Source organism: Brachycentrus maculatus, unplaced genomic scaffold (assembly GCF_059751285.1).
Source record: "Brachycentrus maculatus isolate JH-2025_06_01 unplaced genomic scaffold, ASM5975128v1 h1tg000069l, whole genome shotgun sequence".
NCBI lineage: Eukaryota > Metazoa > Arthropoda > Insecta > Trichoptera > Brachycentridae > Brachycentrus > Brachycentrus maculatus.
Genome location: NW_028280823.1, coordinates 1870429 through 1891771, shown reverse-complemented (window position 1 = coordinate 1891771; position 21343 = coordinate 1870429). Strand labels below are relative to the sequence as shown.

The following is a 21343-nucleotide window of genomic DNA, read 5'->3' as shown; positions in this document are numbered from 1 at the left end:
TACAGTGAACTTTATACAATATATTGTAAACAATTTGTAACAATAGATGAAAAAATTATACCGAATATATGTCATGAACTAATTAGGTTGTAATATCGCGTGTCATCTGACAGTACCTACTATTTAATGTCTTTTGAAAGTGATTAAAATGCATTTTCAAAGCTTTATAATTCAAGAATATTTGAAGTTTTAACAGATTGGTGTATTTCAGATTATAAAATCAAAATTCATTTTTTTATTGAAATTATATTTTGCTACAAAATACATATTTAAATACATTTTCAGGGACTTTTTTATACATGTTTCTCTGAAATCTAATATCTGGTTTCAATGTTTATTATTATAAATAAACTCCTTTTCCACATATATTTTATTTGACCAGTGACGACAAAATCCGGTTACTGATCAAATAAAATATTTGTGGAGAAAAATATATATAAGTAGTAGTTATTTTATTATATAAAATATAATAATAAAAAAAACCTTATCCGCACCCCAATGATGCATAGGGCACTGCGTCATATAAACGCAGTGTTATCTTGATCGTTTACACATGAAGGAAAGGTGATCAGCCCTCCGCTTCAGGAGATATAAAATATAGTTCCACTAATAAATATCAGTAGAAAACTAATATCTAATAAACTCGCAGTTTAATTTATTATAAAAACTAGCATTTTCCCAAAAAATCCATGAATCACTTCCCAATTTAGTACATGAAATATGACAGTTTAAGCTTTCCCGATAATTCCCTGATCAAATACAAGATGGCCGTGCGCATGCCCTAACTGTTGTCATGACAACAGGTGGCCTCCACCCCAAACAATGCCCACCCCCTGAAAGCTCTTAGAGGTGATTTTCAGTTCATCTCCCGCACTCGCTTATTCAGAGTTATTTGAAACGATCCCTAATGAACTTTTAAAGCTTCTCCAGTAAAGTTTGATGAGATGGATTTGTCTACTCCGTGCTATAAAGAAATGCCTGATGTTCGTAAACGAAGCATGAGCGATTCAATCATTAACACTAAGTAGGAAGAAAGGGGATGTAAAATCAACTCAACACCCAGGTCGACTGAAATGAGATATATCTTGATATTAATAGTTTCAATTATAGTTAATAGTTCCAGTTTCAAAGCGAATCCTACTGAATTGAACTGTAGTCCCGTGGTTAGTGTCTGAGACTCTTGAGTCAGAGTTTCTGGGTTCGAATCCACTCTACAACAATTTGATGCCTATTTCTAATAATGAGCCGCTTAGGCTCACAGAAATAGGGTGAAATTGAAGTATTTTTATAAATAATAAAAACACAAAAATTTCTTAATTTTATAATTAAAATGTAACTTTGTTTTAAAATCACTATAAATATTTTATTAAAACTTTATTATAATGTCTACCGGTTTCGAAGCTAGCCGCTTCTTTATCAAGACTGATTAATTTAGTATTAATCAGTCTTGATAAAGAAGTGGTTAGTTTCGAAACCGGTAGACTTTATAATTAAGTTATAATTAAGTTGTAATATAATATTTATAGTGATTTTACAACACAGTTACATTTTAATTTTAAAATGGAAAATCACAAAGTTAGTGCTTCAAATATAAATTGTTCAAATATTTCTCTTTTAATATTAAACGCCTCGTAACCAATTTACATAATTTTTCATTAAAAATCTATATAAATATGTACTTTTGTTTTGTTTATTTTTCCTGAAAACTCCCCTACATATTGTATATTATCACGACTTTGAATACCCGCGATAAATGTATGAGGATGCTTATTGATAATAACTTCCGCGGGAACATCACAGATGACTCTTTTCCCTTTATAGGGAGGGATTATTGTGAAAAAGGTAAGAAAAGGGCCCTTTGGTATATTACTGAATTCGGAGCGGCTCTTTTCTATTATATATTCGAATATATGAAAATCGCGTTTGATATTTTTGACGTACATGCCAATAATTCAACAAAAGGTATAATCTCATATTCTGTATTATCAAACTTTATATACGAACAGCAACATAACCGAGTACCTATCTATACAAATCTTTCTTCGGAGATTTTTTAAAAAATATTTCAAAGCTTCGATTTACTTACTAGCAGTACCGCGCGTTGCTGAGCCTTAGTCTGATTAAATGGAAAATAAATCAAATAGAGAGCATACATTGCTAATATGTTTATTTCACAATAGGTACTTGTGAAACAAAAAACATATAAAAAAACTATGAAATATCACAACAATGTTGTCGAATAAAATGAGTTAGCAATATGATCTATTCAGAGGACGCTGTGGCCCATGAACAATATTTAGTACTGCATGTGTTGCTTCAACGTTAAACAGATGGCGCTGCCATTGCGTTAAACTGTTTTAGAATAAAACGGTTTCACCTTTTACAGGTAAAAACACAAGTGTATTCGAATGCTACATTGTGTCAAAAATTCAAAGCAATCGGTGATTTCAGGAGATTAAAGATTCCGAACAAACAAAAAAAAGTATTTATATATATAGATTTAAAAAAGCAAACAATTAAAAGGTTTTTTTAATGTAAAAAAATTGGCAGATTAGCGTGATAGTCTTCAAAGAAATTATTTAAGAGACAGAAAGCAAATGTGATCTTCAAAAATTTTAACCATTCAATAAGTAGGTACTATTTAAAACACAGTAGTAGTAGCACAGGAGTAGTAGTATAAACCATAGTAGAATATCTCATATTTCCATCGATTAATCTTAAAATATTCCCTAAAGGTAATTATTTCCATAAAGACTTATAACATAACAATTTTCAATAGGATCCTCATAGGAGTTCAAGGACTATTCTTTAATCGGGTCAGGGAAACCATTATTTAATGAAGGACCAGCCCAATCCTTGCGAATATTGTATTATATGATAATTTAACTACCCAAAGATTTCATGGTAAAATAATTAAAATCTGTAGAATTTACACAACGCTTATAAATATACTCTTCACTACAAATTTCAATAAACACATATTTTAAACTGAAACATTTTGAGTGTGTCCAAATACTTGTTCACAAATCAGGATTATCTCCAATTATAGGAGTTATTTTTTATTTTATTTTTTGACATCTCATCAAAGATGAAGAGGATAATGGAAGTCTGGGCATTTACGGGGCTGATTTAAGTGATCACTTTACACGTATGTAAATGATCACTTAAACCAGCCTACGACGGTCGTCAGCCCCGTAAATGCCCAGACTTCCATATTCTTCTTCACCTTTGACGAGATGTCAAAAAATAATATGAAATTGGAAATATAATTTATTAGGTAGAGTAATTATTAGACTTTAACTTAATCCTATGATACATTAAAGTAATAAAAAATGTGCATTTTTTTTAAAGTTATATTATAATAATTACTTATAATAATATAGTTAAATATAAAATATGATAAAAGTCCTTGACATAAATATCAATCAATGATTAAATAATTATATATCAACATATTTATATAACCCCCGCTAATCCGAACACTTCTGTAATCCGAACGCCCACTCAAATACATGCCTAGAATGGGCTGACCAAGTAGATATTATTGTGTCAGAGAAGATGCTTTTACATAAATTGAGAGACAAAGATTTTAACATGTCATCAAATAAATCTCCAACTAAAATATTTTATTTCTTGAATAAATAAAAATGTTGAATAAATACATACTTAAACATTTCACAATACATATTTGATAAAAAAAAATACCCTATAGATTCGCTCCACTGTATGTAATCCGAAAGCTCCACTAGTCCGAACTGATGGTAAATTTTCGGTGTTCGGATTATAGAGGTCCTACTGTATATATATACATATGTACAATTATAAAATATATAAAAAAATCTAATTATCATATGATTCACAAAAAGTTTATTAATTTATGTGAAAAAAATTTGCTTGTCTCATATAATATTTTATAATAATCTGTAGGCTAAATAAATTCAAATAAATTGATCACTTTTCATAACTCGTGAAAAAAAACAATAATGATAATGGGGTGAATAATTACAAGGTTTTTGATAGTAAAAGCCCAGTTCAAATGAAAACTACTATACGAGCGCTATGTACAAGATTAGTTTTTTTTTTTATTCAGCGTACGAAAGCAGTCTATGTAAATTTGTAGGGATATTTACACGTGGCATCTACCAACTAGCATATCAGCGGTACCAGGATAATATGAGGCTGTAGAGTAACATGTTGGGGAGTGCACGGGAAGTGTGAGGAAGCTTACGGTAAATCCGATGCCAACGGTAGCGGAGAAGTTGCCCGACTGGAACTTTCCAGTCTCGAACTGGACCAGGAGAGACGTCTTCCCCACGCCACTGTCTCCCAGCAGGATTGTCTGGGAAAAAAAACAATTTCTTTCAGTAAAATAAATGTATCAAAACCCCTCCACCCACACAATATACTACTTTCACTCATAATTAATACCGTATTTTACATTTTTCAAACCCTTATCCGCACCCCAATGGTGCATAGGGCACTGCACCATACAAACGCAGTGTTATCTTGATCGTTATAACACATGAAGGAAAGGGGATCAGCCCTCCGCTTCAGGTACCAGACCAGGGTAATATGGAATAAATATAAGAGTGAAAAAATCACTTATATTTATTTGACCCCCCTGGGAATCGAACCCGGGACCTTCAGAACGGTAACCGAGCGTGCTGACCATAACACTACGTAGGCAGACTTGATTTTACATACTATTTTTAATATTTTAATAGCATTTTCAACTTTGTGTTATGGTAATTTAGCGTTTTCCTTACCATAACATTTTTGGGTGAGTCCAAATTCTTATTCACAAATCAGGGTTTTTAGGAGTTATTTTTAAATTTCAAGATAGAGGAAGAAGAATATGTATGTCTGGGAATTCACAAGGCTTATTATCTGTCATAGGATGGTTAAGAGATCACTTTCCGACTCATGCAAATATCACTTTTATACGTGATCACTTTACACACGATTAACATTCACCTTCTACCAATGAATGACAACCACACTACTACTTTGAATCGTGAGCACTACTTTGAATATGATTTTTAAAAATCTAACCTTTTAATGAAATAAATAACGTTTATAATGTCCAATTTGTTTTGTTAGAAGTCCAGTTTGAAGTGAAAAACCCATATAATATTATACATGGTATCCTCACTTCCAAAAAATTAGTATGTTAAATAAATACAACTCAATAAATTGTTCGAAAGTACATCACAACCCTTGACCTTTCCGGGGATTTAGGCAGTATCAATACAGAACACTTGTCGCAATCTGCCAGTGTTGCGCGGGTCGTTTAACCTTCCAGCAGGCGCGCTAGGAAATTTTCCTTGAGCGGGGGGCGTTTGTCGTAAATTTTACGTCATCAAGTTTTCTCCATGTAAATTGTGTTTTCTTTATATGAATTTTAGGGAATTGCTGTAAGGTTATGAAAAGTGACAAATGACAGTTCTTTAAATAAAATATTTGACATTATTAAATGAAAACTGAAACATCACTCTAAATGTGTTAATATTTGAAACCAAAATATTTTATCGACCTATTTATTCTCAAAAAGAATATTGTCATCTCATTTAGTGAGTTTACGTATTAAGTTAATTTTAAATACTGAGAGCATTTTTAGTCAAGTACATTTAATTTACTCATACTTTTATTTCTTGTTTCGCCATTCACTTTGTGGTAAGACATGATGATTTAAAGAAAACACTTGTTTTTTACCACTCGAGTTATATTCATTTAGACCTGAAGATGGAAGCATCTGTATCTTCCGAAACTAAATAGTCGTTGAAATAAAATAATTATAAATCAAGTGGTAAAAAACAAATGTTTTCTTTTAAATAACTTACACTTAAGGAACGTTTCTTAAAATTTGAGCTCTACGGAAATTTCGTAATATCTATGAATAACAAAAACTTCTAAGGATACCAGGAACGTCTTTAATTTAGAAAGACAGTAATCCTCCAATAGCTCGGAGCTCGATGCTTGCAACTAAATAGTACGAGTAAGATCAGAGCAAGAGTAAGAGTGGAGGAAGCGATAAGGCGCATTTGTCGTAGATTTTACGACAGCGCGCCCGCCCGAAGGTTAAGTATTACCCTACGTACAGCGGTTGGTGACACGTGGGACCGCGCGGACACGCTTTCTTGTAGACCCCAGGGAGTATTCCAGGCACGTGACCACCCCCTAATCCACTATTCCCCGTTCTGTCTGCACCCCACCCGCCCTTAAAGAGACAGCCCTCTCAAACAAGGGAAAATTCCCTCATCTCTTGAGTGGTTTTTCGGAGAATGGAACACTCAATCCTCGAAACAATATGTTATTCATTTGTACGTAAATGATAATCATTGGCAAATGCATGTTATTCACCAGAACGTATTATATAATATATATATAAGCATATTATGCTTATTGATATATTTTTATAAATACCTTTAAATATATATATATATATATATATATATATATATATATATATATATATATATATATATATATATATATATATATATAAGGCTAATGTAATTGGGAAAAGGAGCAGAGGAATACCGAGAAAAACATGGCACGATCAGGTACGCCAAATACTTGAAAGTGATCAGGTTAGGAGTCGTAATAATCGGCGGGTGTGTATGAGGAGATACATGAATGTGGAAGAAGCAAAGAATGTTTGCAAATACAGAGTGATGTGGCGTTCTATTCTTTCTGCCTACCCCTGCAGAGAAGCGGCGTGATAGTTAGTTATATATATATATATATATATATATATATATATATATATATATATATATATATATATATATATACATATATAGTGTGTGTGTATGTGTGTGTGTGTATGTGTGTGTGTGTGTGTGTGTTTTCTAACGATAAAATGCGTAGTAATGTAAAAATAATTGTTTTCTGTATTGTAAAAAGGCGTAAATATGTATGATGTAAATTAGGTTTAAATAATAGTTTGTATTAAATGGTTATTTAAACTAACTTAAGAAATTAAAAAAATATATGTTTGTTTTTCGTTAGAACGTACCATAGACATGTGTATGTTTTTCATTAGTAATTATATCATATTAATTAATACGTACAGATTATTTATAACTACATTTATTAATTATAACACATATGTTATTCATAAGTATGTAAGAAGTATATTTCCAAGGATTTATCATTTTAAAAAACATACTTCAATAAGTTATACATAGAGTGTAATCGGTTTTATTTAAACCTACGAAAAGTTTTATCTTAACATTATTTTTACCACTTTTAAGTTTACACATAGACTTATGCCTTCTTTCGGCTTCTGGCTTCTGTTAGGTCAACTTTAAAATAATATTTGAGACTAATTTTGTTTTTTATGGAAAGTATGTTTAGTGATAATCAAAAATATTGAAAAGCTATTTTCAAATCTAAATATCATAACACTCTGTCGAAAGAAGAAAGTACAAGCATTATATATCGATATTCGATATATGTGGGCTGTTCAATTAATACGTAGTCTGAAAGTCCTTATAAGGAAGAAGCTTTGAGGCGATTCCCGAGATTAAGGCAAATGCGACATAAGAGCTGAAGGACATCACAAAAGAAGCGTTCCAGGACTGATTCCAAAAGTGGAAACGACTTTGGGATAAGTGTGTGCGTCGGGGAGTTGAAAACTTTGAAAGGGACCCAGATATGTTACTTCTAAATACCTAATGATTTCTAAAGCACAATGTACTTCTAAAGTACATTTTCTTTGATGACGTCAGTCTACGTATTAATTTTTACCTTATGTCCGCCTCCGTAGTGTAATGGTCAGCACGCTCGGCTAACGTTCTGGAGGTCCCGGGTTCGATTCCCAAGGGGGGTAAAATAAATAAAGTGATTTGTTCACTGTAATATTTATTCAATATTACCCTGGACTGGTACCTGAAGCGGAGGGCTGATCACCTGTGCTTCATGTGTAAACGATTAAGATAACACTTCGTTTATACGACGCAGTGCCTTATGCACCATTGGGTGCGGATAAGGGTTTTATTTATTTTTTTCTCATTTTATATATTTTCTCATTTTTTATTTTAAATATGCTTCTTACCTTATGTTTTTCTCATTTATTTCTTTTAAATATGCTTCTTATGCCTATTTATTACACCTGTTAATTGTTTTTATTAGTTTTGGTTATTTAAAAAAAATGTTATTTTGTTATTTGTGTTCCAGTCTTGTTAACCTCAATCCCATGTCCCAAAATGAGAAATAGAAATTACTCATCGGGAATATTATATGTATATATAACTTATGTATGTAATATGTTTTGAAATAAATAAATAAATAAAAATTATGACATTAATTTAGTTTTGGGTTTTTTTGTTATACAATTTATTATATACAAAATAGTAATATTCTATTTACTATTTTGTGAAGACCAGACTTTATAAGCTGAACGAGACGATGTGTGCAAAATAAATATTTTGATAGTTACCTTCATAACATTTTATGTCTCACTACCTCTACTATCTCCATATTTTATTTCTACCCAATAAACGTAAATAAGTTTACAAAGAAAGGGGAACTCTTAAAGGTTCAATAGCTTCTAAAACCACTCGAAGTAATAAATAAATACTTCTCAAACTGATATTGAAAATGATCAAGTAACGAATTACCATAAATTCAGTCTATGGCAGTTTTTTTCAAGTTTATTTCTTACCTTTATCATTTTTCAATGAGCACTCTTCAAACTAAATGCTTTTATTTTATTATTTATTTAAACATACTACATTAACGTTCATAAACTTAATCAATTGTATTAAGTTAAAATAATATATAATGTCCGCCTCCGTAGTGTAATGGTCAGCATGCTCGGCTACCGTTCTGGAGGTCCCGGGTTCGATTCCCAGGGGGGTTTAATAAATATAAGTGATTTTTTCACTCTAATATTTATTCAATATTACACTGGACTGGTACCTGAAGTGGAGGGCTGATCACCTTTCCTTCATGTGTAATCGATTGAGATAACACTGCGTTTATATTAAGCAGTGCCCTATGCACCATTGGGGTGCGGTAAGGGATTTTTATTATTTATTAAGTTAAAATATATTATTTTGAAATGCCCTACAATTCGAAGTTAAAGTCAACCAAAAATGCAATATTCGTTAACAATTAAATAAGGGTACAGTTTAAAAATATAAACTAAATTTCTTGATATTTCAACCACTATGAATATCCATTTGGTCTAAAATATATCTGTCGGCATATGGTAGATAAAAATATTTAAAAATAACTTCTTTCATTTTTTTTTAAATAACGCCCTAACCAACCGGCATATCTATTTATCAGACATGGGGGATCGAATTAAGTAACGACTTCTTTAAAATAAGTGTTTACTTAATTCGGTTTTTGGATTCGAATCATTAGCTAATCATGGCAAATATGTTTGCGTACTAGCTCCTAATATATTTGATATCAATAACTTACGGGAGAAAAATATATAACCGAGAAAAAGTATCGAATACTATCCCAATGGGGCATTATTTATTTTTCTATTTATTGGACACCATTATTAAAAAATAATGATAATATTTTTTTAAAGTATAGGTGCGTATGTGGTAGTATTGTACGAAAAAGGCGCTATTTAAATTATCCAAACTTATTATAAGTATTACAGCATCATGTTTCTTTGAATCTTTCAACGTGCATCGACTACACTTTGTTATTTACTCTTGATATAAAATTGATTTTATATTGTTTCACATTTTCAATAAATTTCGCAACTTAGTTAAAAAAAAATTGCTTTGCAAGAGCAGATCTGTCAGGAAGCCTAGACTACACTTTGTTATTTACTCTTTATATAAAATTGGTTTTATATTGTTCCACATTTTCAATAAATGTCGCAACTAAGGTCAACAAAAAAAAATTGCTTTGCAAGAGCAGATCTGTCAGGAAGCCTAGATGCTTCTGTATCAGATCTGGGCATGTGGTGGGACAGCTTTCAATTTACTCTTGATGCCTCCTGTGACCCTGGTAGAAACTAATTCAATGTAACGAATAAATAATAATTTCCTCACCTTATGAATCTGTAACTCTTCCTCCACCCTCTTGGCATTGTAGTGGTTCAGGAGATCGGGAGGGGGTTCATAGTCTCTGTATCCTGTAGATGACCTGACTGAACCACTCGGAGCAGGGTGAACCTCGTCTTCAAACACGTCATCACTCATACTATCGTCTGTCATCCTGGAAAGAAATTAACAAATTAGTAGAGTAAAATAACGAAATACATATTTTTACCTTTTACATGTAATTTATTATCGTATATCGCTCACCCCTTTCAACAACGTCATTTATCAAAAAACTTGATTTTTCAGGAGAACGTTTTTAATGTTTAAAAATATAACACAATGTATTGAAAATAAATATCAAGCCACTTATTGAACTTTTTACTGTGCCACAGAACTTTTAAGGTAAAACCTGAAGGTTTTTTTCTCCATTTTAAAAATATTTAGTATATTTAAAAAAAATAATTAAACAATACGTTTTCTTCAAAATGCAAAAACAACATTTCCTGCCCTGTAGCGGGTAAATGTTGAGTTAAAAATATGCCTCTTTTGCTGGGATATAGTACATTTTCTGGGCATTCTAAAAACATGCTCAACTCAAAACTGTCGATTTTTGATTTATGACATTCTTGAAAGGAGTGAGCGATGTGTATTATCATTATCATAAAAAAATGTTACAATCCCAAATTATAATAACGAAAAACATAATTTTAACCTATACTCGTACGTGTAATTCATTATCATATTTTATCATTATCATAAGAAATGTTACTTCCACAAATATGCCTCACATACTTAAAAAATAAAAATACCTACGAGTATGACGAATAAAAATATTTTTTTCTGTGTCTAATTATCAACGTAAATTTCACGCTTATACTATTTGCTAAGTATTGTTTAATATTTAAAAATATGTTTTAATTAATTTAAAGGCGATTTTCATAAACAGTATCCACAGCAGATTTTATACACAGCCTTTTTTGGCTTCGCTTCACCTAATACGGCACATAGTTCATGACTCAAGGCTGGAGTGACGCGTTCATATTCTAAATGCAGACTGGTGCTGAATAAAATTTAAAGCGATGCATATTAGATCATGCAGTATTATCTTTAAATAAAAAATATTTTTTAAAAAATATAATAGAATAACAACTACATAGTTTTTTTCCATTATATTTTATTTGGTGACCGGGTTTCGTCGTTACCGACATCTTCACCAGTCTGATGATGTCGGTAACGACGAAACCCGTTCACTGGTCAAAAAAAATAGATTTGGAAAAAACAAGATACTTGTAATTTTATTCTGTTTAATACTATTTATATTTTTATTCCGAAATCGAATCTAATAACTCTCATAATTGCTGAACTTTATGTGAAAGCAAACAAAATCAATACGTCATATATTTCTCCCAAATACAGGTACGTTGTTACGTGTAATTATTAAATTGTTACAGGAAGATATTGCAGTAGGTACCGAGAAGTTTCAGCCGATTAGTTTGACAAAGAGCATTTGAATAAGGGACACCTGATACTGAACTTGACAGTGTTTCATGTTTCGCGAACTGATAATACGGGTAAGGGGTGGTAGTAATACAAAATCCAGAGGTATAATTAGCAATTACCTCTTCCCAGATTATGAGGGATTCTAGTGTTATCTCGTAATTACAAGACTTCCGGATCAAGGTATATTCACAATTCATGGTAGTAGAATTCATCAAGTGATTTTATGAATTTATATAGGTATTAATTTTTAAATCAAACAGGTTTTTTGAGTCTACTAAATTGTATATTATTGTAAAAAAATCACATAAAAATTAATACTTTGACAGTTGTTTCGCCTAGTTATGGCATTTTCAAACGAATTTAAAGTTTAAATGGACTGACGGTCCTTTTACACCTATACAATTCTAGGTACTTAAGTAATTTACCAGTGCTTACAATTTGTTATTTTATTATTGTTTAAAACTTTTTGTTTCTCTATTAGTGTATTAGATACTGTATAAGTATATGTATTATGTAAAAGGCATTGGCCGTTCAATAAATAAATAAATAGTTTTGACATGTCCAGTAATGATTTTATGAACCTAAGAATCTCTAAAAGAGCCATAATTTATATTGAAAACTCGTTCAATTATTTAAAAAAAAAAACGAATAAAAACGCGTTAGAATCCAATCCTTTTTAGGTTTGATCTGTTTTTTTTTATACATTTATTATTTGCCATGCTTTTTATGTATAAGGTTTGTAGATCAATTTGAGGATTTTTGTTTCTTCTAGATAAGAGCATGTTTTATTTTAATCTATCTTGTGATGGATCTATCGAAGATCTTATCGAAGAATAAATAAAGCTGTAATTTCAAGCCAGCAATCTCGTTTGTTCTTTTAAAGGCCTGTCTGCAGATAAAGTAATAAGAAAAGGGAAGGTAGATGTGAAAATCACATCATAAACACCCAGACAATTTGAAAATAAATCGTTCTTGAATTTATTTAGAAATTGGCGGGAATCAAACCCGCGACGCCAGTTTCGCAGTCAAACCCAACTACACCACGGCAACATAATTTTTAAAAACGCTTTCTGGTAAGTATTTAAAATACTTGAAAAAGTGATAAAGATTGGTTAGGATTCTGAATAATCAGCGGGTATGTTTGAGGAGATGCATGAGTGTGGAAAAGGATAAAATTATTTGCAAAGACAGAGTAATGTGGCGTTCATTTTTCTCTACCTACCCCTGCGGGGAAGCGACGACGTGATGGTTAGTCAGTAAATTTATCTACATTTACATTTGTATGATTAATATACGACTTTGTAGTATATTAATAATTCAAATATTTTTTATGCGCAATATTTGATATCAGACACGTGTAAAGAAAGTTGCCAGTTACTTTTAGTAACTTAATACATATATTAAACAGAATATAATAATATTCTAACATCATTTTGAGTGTCTCCAAATATTTACTTTTTCACAAATCTGGATTATCTCCAATTGTAGGAGTTTATTAAAATATTTTATGACATTTCAACAGGAATCAAAAAGAATATAGAAGTCTGGGCCTTTACGGGGCTGACAACCGTCATAGGCTGGTTTGAGTAATCACTTTATACACGTGTAACATTCACCAATTCTAACCATGATTGACAACCAAACTACTCAAATTCTCGTAAGTTATTATTCCAATTTCGAAACATTTTTCAAGAATCACTAGAATTTGCACAAGAGACATCTATTAGTGAGATGAAGAACCCTTTTTTATTGACCAGAAACTCTTATATTTGTATGTGAGATCTCCGAATCCTAGATTATAATTGCATACATGAGAAACGCCTGAAAATATCCTTTTAATTTTATTATTTTAGCTTATAACGATACACGTGTGTAAAGTGATAACTTAAACCAGCCTATGACGGTCTACATTCCATAAATGTCCAGACTTCCATATTCTTCTTCATCTATGTTGAGATGTCAAAAATTATATTTTATTATAAAGTAGCTCATATTCCGAGTTTTCAATAAGACGTTCTTCATATTCGAGTTCATGTCGAAGTGACGTAATGAGATTCTATTTATGGTCGGATGTTCGCCGCCATCTCTGCACCGGATATGGAAATGCGATTAACGGAAGCATCCTTGATTGTGGGTAAGAAACACCGAGAGCTTTATTTATAGACCATGGTACATGGGACAAGGACGAGGCAAGTAAATAGGAAATGGTGGGTACATTCTAATTGGGAGGCTTTCAATGATATTGGAACAACCTTCCTTTCACCATAAAACCCACCCCTCAGATAAAACATCAAATCGAACTTGTAATATCCAAAAGATGTTAGTTATGCACTCGCAAGGTGATTTATTTTATATTTGAGAAATGTGTCAGAAAAATACGTTTTTTTTATTTGTTCGTTTATATTTTTTTAAGAAGAGACGAAGAATGTTTGCCAGAACAGAGTGGTGTGGCGTTCTATTCTCTCTGCCTACCCCTCCGGGGAAGCGGCGTGATGGTTAGTTAGTTTTTAACTAGTTGTACCCCGGTCACGTCTTGTTATGTGTCAGTCTGCCTCATATGCCTAAATATAATAGAAAGCACACATTTGTTTATAATTTCACAATACTTGTGAAGTAATAAAAATATATTTTTATTAAAAAATCTATGAAACAACAATGCAAATGCAAACAGCAACTGTTACGAAGCGCCAAGATAATTGTTTAGTATTACGCGTGTTGCTACTACGTCCAACAGATGGCGTTGCCATTGCAGTCAAGTATATAAAAAAAAAAATAAAAAAAAATGGAAAAGCTAAAAAAGTTCTCAGTTCTCAGTTTCATGTACAAGATTTTCTTAAATAATTCAAGCCTAGTATTTATTATTACATATTAATATCAACCGTTATCAAATTCAAAATTGATTCATTTTAATTCAAGGAACGCCGAAATGTTTCCTAAATCACGACTGAAGGGGGAAAAGAGAAAGATAATAAATAGGATATTATGGGCTATCATAATCCACTTGACTGACAGTACGTGCGATCCACCCTCTGGAAACATAGGGTGAATGTTACTGTCTATTCCGTTTCCCCTACAGCCTTAAACGCACCCTCTCTCCGAAGGGTGGAATAATGATTCGTCTCATGCACTACATTTCTTTCAAATCGTTTTATTATATAACAAACAATGTATGACGATATTTGATTAATAACCAATTGATTGGCTTGTATTTTCCCCCATTATAAACCCTCGATTTTTCTTTTCTCTAAGTTGAATTACTTTAAAATTTGATATATTTTCAATAAGACATTAAATCATAACGGCTGTCCAAACTCAAAACACAGTAAGGGACATTTTTTGTGGTGGGTTTTTTTTTGCATTTTTAACTTAATAGATTCTACTTAGTCCAAAAATGCAAAAAAACACTACTTCAAAAAAATGTCCCTTACTGTGTTTTAAGTTATAATAGGACAGCCGATAATCATCAATGTCTCATTAATGATAATGTTTTGAAGAAATAATAGTGAAACAAATTTATGAGGCGAATGTGACTGGTAATAGAAGAAGAGGGATTAAAACAAAACTTTTTCTTAAGTTAGAAGAAACAAAAATCCACATAATGATCTACAAACCTTGTATGAGCAAAGTAAATATTTCCCAACTAAAGAAAAATTAGAGCAGAGGAGGGCCGAAGAAAACTTGACTTGATCCTTGGAACCCTTATCCGAAGGGGTACGCAGAGAAAACAGAACGTCACACCACTCAGCCTTTGCAAACATTCCTCGCCTCTTTCACATTCACTCATCTCCTCGTACATGCCCGCCGATTATCACTTTCTAGTATTCAACATACTTGATCATGCCAAGTTTTCTCGATTTTTCTCTGATCCTATTTTCAACTACATTCGCTTCATAAATTTATTTTACCGTTCTTTCCTCACTCATTCGTTCCACACGTCCAAACCATCTCAACACACCTTTCTTAATTTCATTGAAAATAATTATCTCAGACTTTTTGAATACCATTTGAACAACTATGTATCGTACATCGTTTTGCCGCATATTCGTCTGAGAGATTGCATTTCGACTGCAATCGGTCTACTTTTATCTTCCTTTTACTAACTTCATACTTCACTTCCATAAATCAGGGTTGATAACAGGACTGCCAGTTTAGCTTTTGCCGATTTTTTTAAACATTAATTGTATACATTTATTTAAATCACAATAATGACATTTTTTTAAATGCAGAGACCCACCAAGCCACCTTGTGTGTCTTGTCGGTGGAGTTCTTTTTTAATTCATTTTTTTATTGTTTTCAACCATTTTAACCTAATATACACACAAAAAAGAGAGAAAATTTAAGCATATAAACATTTTCAATTTTCATGAAATTAACTCCATAGCGCACTCCAGAACACAAGCTTGTAGTAGTACTATCACGCACATAAATATGGTCCAAAAACGAGCTAGTCGTGATCTGTTGTATGACAGCTTCCCTAGTTGTATCATTTATGCACCTTGTCATACCAGGTGATGCCGTCATATTTTTATATGACAGAACAGCGGTATCTTTAGAGTCCGGCAAATTAATGTTGATATCACCAATTATCACCGATATATTTTTTTAAATATTTAATTGTCAACTAAATATGAGTTTTAATAGATACAATTAATGACATAGTTTCTGACTAAATTATTATCGAACAATAATGGTAGATAATGTTATTTTCACCTAGGGCTTTTTTCCATGTAACGCGGTGGAACGGCGTTCCGGCAATTTTTTTCACGGATATATATTTTTTGATATCCAAAATCAATTAGACGAAACAATGTTTGCGCTTACGTTATTACAATCCATATTTATATAATTCGTCAAAATGATAAAATATGGTATTAGATTAGTAATGAGTATTTAAATGTTTTTTTTATTTAATATAGTTACATTTAATAAAGTTATTTTTTTATTTAATATATGTATTTACATTTAGAGACAATGGTATGCGCATGTAAGGAGAATGGAACCATCCAGACTCACCCACATCGTACGGCCAACCCCATGACGACGAATCCCGGGAAGACCTACAAAAGAGATAGATCGATAGCTGGGAATCGACATCGCAGGAGCCTTATTAATCCCTCTTAAAAAAACAGGCCACGAGGCCACCAAGATGAAGAGGAAGAAGAAGACATTTTTTTATACAATTTCTATACATTTATGCATACCTATGACAAACTTATGACTTTAGTTTCGCTGTGCCTTCTCAAAAAAGAGACTGCGCCCTTGTACTTGGAGAGGGACTTACACTCAAGGTTTATTGTGATATTTGAATTTATAAGCTTTTTTTAGTAAAAAGCTTGGCATGAACTGAATTCCGGGACTCTCCCTGCCTATAAGATAATGTTACTTTGACTGTCCATATAATGAAATATGATATAAATCCTCTTTATTTTACGAACACTTATAAATTAGGATATTATGTAAATACTCACAGATATGAAGTACCTACCTACATAGTAACCGGATCAATATTTCCGATTTCACCCACTTCAATTCGACGATAACGATAATAAACTCGACTGTTTAATAAAACAATATTAAGAGGGGATTATATCGATCAAAGAGCACTTCATTGTAATTGACCTAGCTAGTAAAATTATTTTCTAGAAAATAGAAGAGGAACTTTATTGAAATACAGCTTCTACCCATTATTGACAACCACACTACTCAAATTCTTGCAAGTTCTATATATATGAACCAATTTTGAGACATTATTCTTGAATCACGTAAATTGATAAGTATGTATGGTATATCTCGACTCAGGTACATTCATGTTATACGAAATTTGCTGAAAATAAATAACTTGTAATTACTCGTATCAATCTTTGAAGATGAAAGAAAACGTACTTATCATAATTTGTGTGGAAGTACGAGACGTCTGATGGATTGCTTTATAATTAATTTATCGTTAAAACTTAACGCATTGAAAATTCTCCTAAACTTTAGATTTTGATTGAGTGTTCACCGGAACTCAACAGAAGTTGAATAGAATGGAAAAACTTTGGATTGTTGAATAACGGTATACACTAAAGTAAAGGTCTATACAAAGTCAATACGTTGAACTTGAGATGAAATTTTCTCATAACTAGAGCCGTAAGAATTCAGAATTCATATCTGAAATACAACATTATTTTAAGAGATTTTATATTCATTTGAATTTCATTATAGAAGAGCAATATGTAATATATAATACATAGTAATTCAATAAATTACATTTCTATAAGTAGAATATGTAAGCAAAATAAAGCTTTAAGAATAGTACTTATAAAAATTCGGCTCAACACAGGCCATGCCTAAAGAGCTGTAATACGTATAATAAATGTGTATATGAAATGAATATGTATATTGAATGTATCTATGTATTATGAAAATAAATAAATAAATAAAATTAAAAAATAAATAAAAAAATAAAAATTAGATATAATGAGAGAAGTACTAAACTGGTTAACTTAAAAAAAGTAAGTAAATAAGATATAAAATATGCTTAAATATTTCAAGGATAAAGTAGTTTTAAATAAATATTAATATATAAACATAGTACTAGAAATAATGATGGAAGAGGACTGCCATTTAACAAAAAAAAACCTGGAAATTACATTTCTATAAGTAGAATATATAATCGAAATAAAGATTTGAGAATAGTACTTAAAAAAATAGATATAATGAGAGAAGCACTGTACTGGTTACCTAAAAAAAATGAAGTAAATAATATATAAAATATTCTTATTTTTATATTTCTTTTTTAAACGATAGATTGCTTAAATATTTGAAGGATGAAGTAGTTTTAAATAAATATAAATATGTAAACATAGTACTAGAAATAATGATGGAAGAGAACTGCCTTTTAACAAAAAAACAGTGACAAAATTGTATAATGTATAAGGGTTTGAAAATATATGATAAAATGCCTGAGTGTATGAAGAATGAAAACAGTCTGAAAGAAATTTAAAAGAAATGTTTTGTATACTGTAAGAAGATGTTATTATACATATGACACAAATTGTGTAAAAAAATCGTATTAAATTTAATATAAGCTTACTAAAAAACATAAAAAATTAAAAAGATAAAATGGATTAATCTATCTACAACATTTTGAGTGTGTCCAAATACTTGTTCACAAAATCTGGATTAACTCCAATTACAGGAGTTATTTTCATATTATTTTTTGACATCTCATCAAAGATGAAGAAGAATAGGGAAGTCTGGGCATTTACGGGGCTTACGACCGTCATAGGCTGGTTTGAGTGATCACTTTACACACGTGTAACATTCACCAATTCTACCCATTATTGACAACCACATTACTCAAATTCTTGGAAGTTGTATATATATGAACCAATTTAGAAACCTTGTTCATGAATCACTAAAACTTCACTAGAGACATCTATTGGTGAGATGTAAAGAAGCTTTTTATTAAGCAGAAACACTTATATTAGTATGTGAGATCCGAATCCCGGATTATAATCACACACATGAGAAACGCCAGAAAATACCATTTTCATTTTTATTATTAAGCTTATAATTTGACCAGATAATTTATTTACAACATTTTGAGTGTGTCCAAATACTTGTTCACAAAATCTGGATGAAGAATGAAAACAGTCTGAAAGAAATTTAAAAGAAATGTTTTGTATACTGTAAGAAGATGTTATTATACATATGACACAAATTGTGTAAAAAAATCGTATTAAATTTAATATAAGCTTACTAAAAAACATAAAAAATTAAAAAGATAAAATGGATTAATCTATCTACAACATTTTGAGTGTGTCCAAATACTTGTTCACAAAATCTGGATTAACTCCAATTACAGGAGTTATTTTCATATTATTTTTTGACATCTCACCAATAGATGTCTCTAGTGAAGTTTTAGTGATTCATGAACAAGGTTTCTAAATTGGTTCATATATATAGAACTTCCAAGAATTTGAGTAGTGTGGTTGTCAATAATGGGTAGAATTGGTGAATGTTACACGTGTGTAAAGTGATCACTCAAACCAGCCTATGACGGTCGTAAGCCCCGTAAATGCCCAGACTTCCATATTCTTCTTCATCTTTGATGAGATGTCAAAAAATAATATGAAAATAACTCCTGTAATTGGAGATAATCCAGATTTTGTGAACAAGTATTTGGACACACTCAAAATGTTGTAAATAAATTATCTGGTCAAATTATAAGCTTAATAATAAAAATGAAAATGGTATTTTCTGGCGTTTCTCATGTGTGTGATTATAATCCGGGATTCGGATCTCACATACTAATATAAGAGTTTCTGCTTAATAAAAAGCTTCTTTACATCTCACCAATAGATGTCTCTAGTGAAGTTTTAGTGATTCATGAACAAGGTTTCTAAATTGGTTCATATACATAGAACTTCCAAGAATTTGAGTAGTGTGGTTGTCAATAATGGGTAGAATTGGTGAATGTTACACGTGTGTAAAGTGATCACTCAAACCAGCCTATGACGGTCGTAAGCCCCGTAAATGCCCAGACTTCCATATTCTTCTTCATCTTTGATGAGATGTCAAAAAATAATATGATTAATCTATCCATTTTTCTATGTTTTACTTTGTAAATATCACTATTTAAAACTATTGTGACACGTGTTTCGATGCATTACGCATCATTTTACCGTGTACGGCAGAATTTTCACTCATGAATTACATGAAATTATAGTAACTTTAAACATAAAGAGTAAATCCACTCACAAGTAGGCATAGGCTATGAAACTTATAAAGTTGAAGCCTGAGTAGGGATATGATAAACGGTGTTGCATAAGCCGTAGCTAGATTTCAGAGTCACTTGGACGTTAGGTAATTTTAAAAAAAAATGATGCGGAATGTGTACACCCAATTTACAATACCTACAATTTGGGTCACATTGTCACATAATCTCATTATCTACTTGAATTACCGAGCGACGCATATTTCACAATACCGGTAATCTATCATCGGTCAAGTTGTCACCGCTTTGTGACGTCATTGTCACCGCTGACGTCAGAGTCGAATTAATTATTGATGCACCGCGGGGGGGAGCGGCGTAAAAACTCAATAACGGCTGTCACCATCGCAAGACAAAATATATTTCCAATCAGTCGACGAGCGAATAGGTACGTAATTCAATTTGTCACATTTATGTTACGACAAAGTTCAATCTAGTTACCTACCTAACTAGGTGAAATATATCGCTCACCCTTTCAAGAACGTCATAAATCAAAAAACTTGATTTTTCAGGAGAACGTTTTTAAAGTTTAAAATATAACATAATGTATTAAAAATAAATATCAAGCCACTTATTGAACTTTTTACTGTGCAACAGATCTTTTTAGGTAAAACCTGAAGGTTTTTTCTCCATTTGAAAAATATTTAGTAAATTTTAAAAAATAATTAAACAATACCTTTTCTTCAAAATGCAAAAACAACATTTTCTGCCCTGTAGCGGATAAATATTAAGTTAAAAATGTGACTCTTTTGCTGGAAAAGAGTACATTCTGTGGGCATTCCGAAAACACGTACAACTGAAAATTGACATTTTTTTATTTATGACATTCTTGAAAGGAGTGAGCGATATGTACTAACATATATGGTGGAAAACAATGGGTGGGTAGTCGAAAACGAAAAGAACGCAAGCTACATACGTGTAAACGCAACTATTTACAAAATTTTAAGGGGCTCCAAACATTTGTTCACAAATCTGGGATTCTCCACATGAGAGTTATTTTTGACACAGATGAAGAAGAATATGTATTTCTGAGTATTTACAGGGATTACGACCTGTCGTAAGCTAGTCA

General features: G+C 31.4%; 1 protein-coding gene across 1 annotated transcript in view; it reads right to left on the bottom strand.

Moving 5' to 3' along the window:
* Positions 1–21343, bottom strand: part of Rab26 (RAS oncogene family member Rab26) — a 266939-nt gene that overhangs the window by 64857 nt on the left and 180739 nt on the right. Inside the window, exons 3-4 of the mRNA XM_088256895.1 lie at positions 10026–10191; positions 4229–4339 (exon numbers count right to left, since the gene is read on the bottom strand). Of these exons, the coding sequence (XP_088113021.1) occupies positions 4229–4339; positions 10026–10191 (277 nt within the window). The remainder of the gene's footprint in view (positions 1–4228; positions 4340–10025; positions 10192–21343) is intronic.